The 8298-nt window shown below is 42.1% G+C and overlaps 1 protein-coding gene across 2 annotated transcripts in view; it reads left to right on the plus strand.

Annotated features, from left to right (window-relative positions):
* Klp98a (kinesin-like protein 98A) overlaps positions 1 to 8298 on the plus strand; it is a 54331-nt gene that overhangs the window by 17553 nt on the left and 28480 nt on the right. For both annotated transcript variants that reach the window (XM_077674115.1, XM_077674116.1), the window contains 7 exons: positions 2954 to 3070; positions 4477 to 4574; positions 5208 to 5282; positions 5387 to 5431; positions 6758 to 6817; positions 7912 to 8034; positions 8123 to 8174. In XM_077674115.1, the coding sequence (XP_077530241.1) occupies positions 2954 to 3070; positions 4477 to 4574; positions 5208 to 5282; positions 5387 to 5431; positions 6758 to 6817; positions 7912 to 8034; positions 8123 to 8174 (570 nt within the window). The remainder of the gene's footprint in view (positions 1 to 2953; positions 3071 to 4476; positions 4575 to 5207; positions 5283 to 5386; positions 5432 to 6757; positions 6818 to 7911; positions 8035 to 8122; positions 8175 to 8298) is intronic.

An 8298-nucleotide genomic window follows, 5' to 3' on the forward strand; every position in this document is an offset into this window, starting at 1 on the left:
ATCAATCAGTAAATAAATAAATCACTAAATAAATCAACCAATCAATCAGTCAGTAAATTTGATTGACTGATTGGTTGGTTGACAGTATCTGACTGACAGTAAATCTGACTGATTGATTTAGTAAATCAATCAGTCAGTAAGTCAGTAAATAAATATATAATCAATCAGAAAATCAATTAATCAGTAAATAAATGAATCAGTAAATAAATAAATCAATGAATCAATCAATCAGTAAATCACCCAATCAATCAACCAACCAATCAATTCATTATTCAATCCATCCATTGATCAGTCAATAAATAAATCAACCAACCAATCAATTCATTAATTGATCCATCCATTGACCAAACATATCAACAAACTTGTACTTGCTTTAGGTCAAAAGATCATAAAACATCGTCGGCCATTGTGAACACCTGTGTGCTGAACAATGTTCCAGTTACATATGTCACTTATTGGCCTTAAAATATGGGAAAAAAAGAAATTAAGTTATCACAGATTTGAACTGCTTGAACTTTGGCTAGTTGGTATCCTGGAACATCTGGAACAAAATGGTGCGAAGATGAGCGGTTTGGCAGGGGAGCATTTATTAACACATTTGTTTGTGTTAGGGCAAGAGGCAATGCAAAAGGCTCACACCTTTCTCATCTTCACTTTGAGTTGTCTGGTTGGTAGCTTGACTAAAACACCAGTAGCGCACTGGTGTAATTGTACAAATGGCATTCTAGGAGGATTATGGTACATATTTCTCTGGTTGATCAGATGCTCACTTTACTAGTCCAGTAGTGCCAGCACTATGTGATAATGTAGTTCCGCTAGACCTGTATACTTCTAACGTTTTTTGCTAAAAAATTAATAGGAACAGCAATATTTGCCCGGATGGAAATATTTTTTTCTAGCTGGAATATTTAACCAGAAATTTCTTCTAGCTAGAAATATTTCTAGCTAGAAATTCAGTTACTGGCTAATTTCTGGCTGGATTGAGATTTGTTCCGGCTGGCAGCTATTACTTCCAGCTAGAATTTGTCAGTCCAGCTGGAAGGAAAAAAACTGCATCGATAGGCAGACTTTCTAGCTAGAAAATTAGTTTCTAGCTCATTTCTAGCTGGATTGAGATTTTGTTCTGGCTGTTTGCTATTACTTCCAGCTAGCATTTGTCAGTCCAGCTGGAAGAAAGAAAAACCTGCAAGCCAGAAATAATCGTCTCTAGCTAGACTAAAAAAAATTTCTAGTGAAAAGCTGTTCATTCCAGCTAGAATCTATAACTCGTCAGAAATAACGCTGGAAATTATGATTTGCTAGAAATGCTCTTTCCATGAGCAGGCGTCATGTATAATGCTTTAATTTGTGGTAACATCTGGAGAGTAGCTCTAGGCTCGCTGAGGGAGTGAACTTGCCAGTTCTGTCTTTTCTGTCTCTCTTTTTTTTATTTTGTGTGGAACTTTTTGTAACAGGTAATGCCACCTTTTCCTTTTGTACATTTTAGTAAAAACGGAGATTAACCGGTTTTGAGTTTATCACGCAAGTCACTCTCCATCAATTGGTTTTCCTTAAATGTTTTCTTCCTTTCTGTTTCGTGTTTTTTTTTTTCTCTCAATACCGTCCAAAGCAGTGGCATGTATGAAGTCTTGTCTCGCTTCTCTCGTTTTTTCCCCTACTTCTAATTAAGCTAAAAGGAACGGTACTGCAAGGCTACACAACAGCGGATCTCTATTCCTTCAATGCAATAGCTATTTACGGACTCATCTTTTTTTCATAGCGTAAACACTCCTCTCTACATATATGAGACCCCACCCAAACTTCTGCAATGCATATTTTACAGACGTGGTCATTAGTAGTGGGTGAAGTTCAACCTGCGAGCTAACCGAGTGGCACTTCTATTTAGTTTGCAAACTCGTTGGACGTTCTTCACATTTAAAAGGCAGTAATGGCGTACGGCTTTCGTTTTGTAGAGGGAAACGGGCAGCCTCCCACGTCTACCGTTCACTGTTCCCAGTGTGAATGCCACAGCTTTGTACCGTATTTGTGCGCGTATAGCCCGCACCAAGAATGCGAAAATTTCAGTGGCAAAGTAGGGGTGTGGATAATACGCAGGGTTTTTCTTTCAGTGCATCTTCGCAGCGATGCGCGTTGTGCCGTGAAGATGGCCTTGTGTACAACAGTGAGGGAAAATAAACGAATAAATGGAGGGAAAAAATGGAAGCTGAAACGTCGTTAGAGATGTACAGGGCTGAGAAATTGAACATCAGAAAGGAAAATTTCTACGATAATTCCCAGGATAGTGCTTTGTTTTTTGAGGCTAGAGCAGGTTGCCTGCGAACTAAGAGTTTTGTGGAGAAGTAGTCACAGAATGATGGGGTATGCGTGGTCTGCGGAAAAGAAACGGAAACTATGCGGCACATAGTGTTAGAATGTGAGGGTATCCATCCAAATCTACATGAAGGGAATATTGGGCTTCCAGAAGCCCCTAGGATTTAAGGGTATCACAGAGGAAGTTAACTTCAAGGCTGTCGAGGGGACGAAAAGATGATTAGAATGCTGGTGGACGAAAAGCAGAGAGGGGGATATTGCCTAGGACAGTTACCATGTGTAACAGGAAAAAAAAAGTATTTTGTGTCTAATAAGCTTTTGTGCCTGCCCTAAGCAGCGCTAGTACCAAACAAAGAGTGTAAAACATGGGTATATTAGTCCTTTTTGGTAAGATGACATGTCATCACCCCGCTACAAAAGGGAAACCAATAGCAATCATCATCATCATGCTAATATGTGCTTTTTCTGTCTACATAGCATCAAATGTGTGGGCAATACGTGAGGATATTTTTTTCTTTTCCGGCAGGCTGAATGTGTGGGTGCAGATTATATGCAGGGGCGGGTTATACGTGCAAAAATATGGTATCTCTCTTTCTTTCTCCAGCTTCATTTTTGTTTTTCCTGTTGTTTCTTTCTTGCGCAGCTGAGCTGTCGACCAGCCACAGCAAGAAGCGTGTGTTCATCCCGTACCGAGACTCCGTCCTGACCTGGCTTCTCAGGGACAGTCTTGGAGGAAACTCCAAGACAATCATGATTGCCAGTGAGTGCATGGAAGGGAATATCGTGTGCCTGGTTTGCTTCCGGCAATTTGAGATAGTGCCTGAGTATACGTGCTTACTACTCTGGTTTGAGTAAGAGGTGAACTGTAGCGTAATAGCAGGTCATTGTAGGACGAATTGCTGTATTTTTTAGCAGCGAAGCCCCTTAGGGGCTAGGGCTGTTGACGCCTCCTGTCGTCGTCCTTCGTCGTCGTAATCGTCGTCGCATGTAGTCATGGTACTAAAACACCGGGAAGCTCAATTGCACCTCGCGCTGGAATGTAACGTGTTCTAAAAAAAGCACTGGGACACTCTTTTACACCTTGCGCCAGAGAGCTTGGTGCTTCAAAGACACGAGACCTTTACAGCAAAGCTGTATACCTCTACCCCCTAACGGTTTCATCTTTGTTGGCAAAAATGCCAAGGTGCCAAGAATACATGTATACACTGCATGCTTTGCCTCTTTCCAGGTTTCACGTTAGTGAAGATGGCATGGGATTTTTTTTTTCTTTTTGAAGTTATGTAGCTCTAGTTGTTGTTAAGTGCATTGTGAGATATTTCCTGCAAGCTTTTTGACGTCTTGAGATGCATGACGATTTTCTGAAGAGAGTGGCTCTTGCTAGCCCATTTTCGATTGCTGATGTTTTGGGTTTCTATCTTGTTGAGGCTTTCATCATTGATTTATTGCATGAAAGAAGACTGGTTTCCAGGTGATAATTTAATGGCTGTTACATTCTGCACTGCTTTGGGGTTAAGCAACCAACACAGAAATGCAGTGCAGAGTCAAGTAAATTTTAAAATGGAAGAAATGTGTATTGTAAATGAAGCAGTCATTCATTACCCATTTGATTGACGTGTGTTTCTGCATGGTAACAGTGTCCATGAAACTTTGGGCTTAATTGTTTTTTTCCCCTAATTGTGGAATCAAACTTTTGTGGCTGTTGTAAGGCCAAACATTCACAAGAGCTGCTGTAATGAAAAAAGAAACAAACAAAAAAAACACTGCATCATTCGAATGCTCAGGCTGAGCACGTTTTTAGTGGTTCCAGACAGTGGTTCCGAAATGTGCTGTGAAGTGGGAGAACCTGACAGTTTTTGGCGGGTGAACCATTACAAGTACTGTTCAGGTGCGATCAAAAGTAACAAGAACACAGCCACAGGAATTTTAGCGAATTTCTCTGTTATACCCGGGGTTCCTTGATGCATGCGTTTGGGCCAACTTTTTTTCCTAAGTTGTGAAGATGTGTTTCCACATTTGCTACAGCTGCTGGACAACCATTGTGTCGAAAAACATTCCTGGTATTTGTGTACACTTGTTCTAAAAAATATTTTTAAAGGTGACTGTACCTTGTAATCTGGCTGGCCTGTTGTTCGGAATTTCTAACTTGGATTCCCTCGTCACATGCAGCTATTTCTCCAGCTGAATGCAACTACGGCGAGACCCTGAGCACCCTGCGATATGCGAACCGGGCCAAGAACATCATCAACAAACCAACCATCAATGAGGTTAGTTCAGGCATGACGGAAATGGTGGATGCATGACGGACCACATGCTGTAACAAATCATGGGCGTTTCTCTGGGTGGTAGGATTTGAACTAAAAGTGACTTTTGAAACTGTGTTATTCTTTTTCATTTAGCTTTGAATGCAACTTTTATAGTGGTTCAATAGTAGCTGCTCTTGACTGCACTTACCGGCAATCTGTATCTCACGTTTTTTTACGTATAATCGCGTAACTGCGTTGCGTCGGCGCGTTAAACCCTACAATCAATCAATCAAACAGTTAATCTATAATTGTGTAGGTCAGTGATTGTTGTTTTTTTTATTTGAAAGAAAATAGAAGTAAATGTTAGCATTTTAAAGTACATGGTAAAATATCTACAGATTGGTTGTAAAAAAAATATTTGTATATTTTGTAGTTTTTTAAGATCTACCTGTTCAGTTTTAAGCGTTTGTTACTGGATTTGTGCAGAAGCCTAGGCGAAACAAAATCAGTGAATGCAGTTTCATCATTTGATGCTGTAGTTTTGACATGTTGCAAAGGTGATATTTCATGTGAGGTTGTTGCTGTAAGTTGTACTCTGGTTTAGTTGAACATGACAGCGATGTGTCGTGAATTTCTTCACTTTTCTGCTTGCAGGACCCGAACGTCAAGCTTATCAAAGAGCTCCGGGATGAGATTGCAAGGTTAAGACTACGAATAGGGGGCGACGATGTAAGTTGATGCTCAGTCACGTTGGATACTCAGTCGAAAAGCTGTTGGAAAAATGTGGTGACCAGAATTGTGCACATTTTAATTTGCTTGCATTTTGATTCCAGAGTAGTACGCAAGTCATGGAGAAGCTACAAGAGAACGAAGCGAGGGTAAGTGTTCCTTTCTCACCTTATCGATTATATATATATATATATATATATATATATATATATATATACCGTATTTACTCGCATAATCCTCGCACTTTTTTTTCGGAAAAGTCAATGCAAAGTTAGGGGTGTGAGAATTATGCGGGAAAAAAAAAATCCGGTGCACAGTGTTGCCAATTTTCGTATGCCAATCCCGCTAAATGTAGCGGTCGTTTTTGTATAGGTACGCTCAGTGTTGCCAACAGCAGCTATTTCTTTTTATTTTATTATTAACAGTCTCCCGTCGATCAGCGATCATGAAATTGCCGCCTTTGCTTTCTGGCGCGCGCTCTATCTCGTCGTCGTATGTGCGTGCCCTACTCCAGTAACGCACGTTGAAGTCGGTGACGCCGAAGCCTGCGGCACGGTTGCCGTGTTCGATCGCGTACTCTTTCGCTTTCAATTTGAAAGCGGCAGTGTAGCTGGCGTTCTTCCCCATGGCGAAGCGGCACCAAGCACAAAACAATTAGATCGAAAAGTTCTCAAAGCGGCAGCGAGCTATCCACCACTGACGCGAGTGACTCACTGCCGCTCAACGGCGGGACCACGACGGCGACACGACGACACGACAGCGGGCTGCGCGAACACCGTCTAGTTGCGCGCACGCGAAACATGCGCGAAACGGGTTCAAGGACAGTGTGAGTAGCGTGTTAGGGCGCCTAGTTAGGGAGTAGCCATGCAGGTTGTTAGGGCGCCTGGATGGCCTTGGATACACAGCGCTCTCCGCCGAACGGAGAGGCGGCGGGGGAGGGCGCGTTGGAGAGCGCGTGCACCATGCGAGTTTCGCGAGCAGGCAACTTTCGCCGCTGCAAAGTTGGGGGTGCGAGGATTATGCGAGGAACCAAAAAATTCAAGTTTTGGTGGCTCACATTAGGGGTGCGAGGATTACGCGAGTGCGAGGATTACGCGAGTAAATACGGTATACACACATACAGAAATAAGAGTTGGCAGTCAAGAAAACCTCGGAAAGCAAAGGGGAGGATGTGGTAGGTCATTGAAACAGATAAAGAATTTGGAAAGAAAGAAAGAAAGTGGAGAAAAAATGCCCGCCAGGGGGGATCCGAACCGATGACCTCCAGAATACCGGTCTGGTGCGATGACCACTACACTACCAGCGGGGCGATTTTCCCCTCCACTTTCTGGGGTATTTATGTTCAGGTATTTTTGTTTCCTGTGCTTGGGGGTGGTAGCCAGTGCCACTCGGATATATATATATATATATATATATATATATTGCCATGGCCAAAGCCCATCACGCACTGATTTTGTTCTTATTGGATATTTCAGGTGAAAATTTTAACTGACGAATGGACCGAGAAGTGGAAAGAAACACACAAGATCTTGAAGGTATGTGTAGCATTTGGTTGTTGAAGTGAAGCACGTTACACATTTCCCGAATTTGTGCATTTGTTGTACTGCCGTAGCATGGAGAGTAAAATGGTTTCGTAAAATTGGGGTGTAGATTCCAGCAAAGACAGTTTGCTTATCTTTATTAGACGGGCCACAATGCTTTTGTTGTCATTATCTTGAGTTTCACTGAGAATTTCAAATTTTGTCTGCTGCTCGCTGTTGTCAAGGGTCATCATATGGAGATGCGCTTGGGCATTCAATAGGTTATGGGCTTTAAGACTGCTGCTAAGAAATTCATAAGAAAAAAAAAAAGAACTAGACGTGGACGAAGAAGACAAGGAACGACAGATACAGGTGCCAACTTCCAACTGCTTATTCAAAGGATACCACACTACCTTATACATGACTTATCAATACTAACAGAAACAACAACAAAAAAACATAGCAGTTTCTGTTATTGATAAGTCATGCATAAATTAGTGTGGTTTTCTTTGAATAAACAGTTGGAAGTTGGCACCTGTATCTGTTGTTCCTTGTCTTCTTCGTCCACGTCTAGTTTGCGGCACGATTTCTTTTTTTTTTTAGGTATCTACGAACAAGTTAGCAACAAGTTTTGTTAAACCATATGAAAAGGATGATTTCTATTGTGTTCCTCGTTATTTGTAGTCATTATCACCATCTTCATCATCACTTGTTGCATGGTCACTCTAAGAGGAAAGCTTCTCCCCGTCGCCTACAATCACTCCCATCTTGTGTCGCCCCATATTTATTTCTCCCTCCAAGATGTCTGCATCTAATCCTTTCACCCTGTATCATGCCACCTTTTCTCTCTTCGGTGTCCATTCATTTGCAGTCGGAAAGTTTTTATGTCATACCTGTATCCACTTCCCACCCATATGTCCTACCCGTATTCATTTCTTCACCCCCTCTGTTTTCATACCAACCCGTGATTCTTCCACCGGTTGTAACTTGTTACTTTCATCTTTAAACAATTGTTTTGAGGCTTACCTGCTTTTCATTTGAGGTCTTTCAAAGGCCTCAGGGGGGCATATTCAGATGCCATAAAGAAAAGTGGGCCGTTCTTGTTGCAGGAGCAAAAGACACTAGGCCTGCGGATGTCCGGCCAAGGCGTCGTACTCGACTCGGAACGGCCGCACCTGATTGGACTTGGGGACGACATCCTGAGCACAGGCGTAGTTCTGTACCATTTGAAGGTGTGAACACAATTCTGTGGACTTCACCTCCTCTCAAAGGTTTTTTTTTGTACAACTTAAAAGGGTCGACTTTTTTTTTTGTTGACAGGATGGGAGGACCTCTATAGGCACCGAGAATGCAGAGACCAAACAGGACATTGGTAAGTCTCTCTCTCTCTCTCTCTCTCTCTCTCTCTCTCTCTCTCTCTCTCTCTCTCTCTCTCTCTCTCTCTCTCTCTCTCTCTCTCTCTCTCTCTCTCTCTCTCTCTCTCTCTCTCTCTCTCT

The sequence above is a fragment of the Haemaphysalis longicornis genome, unplaced genomic scaffold (genome assembly GCF_048455015.1).
Source record: "Haemaphysalis longicornis isolate Haplotype H1 unplaced genomic scaffold, Haemaphysalis longicornis Haplotype H1 scaffold_6, whole genome shotgun sequence".
Lineage (NCBI taxonomy): Eukaryota > Metazoa > Arthropoda > Arachnida > Ixodida > Ixodidae > Haemaphysalis > Haemaphysalis longicornis.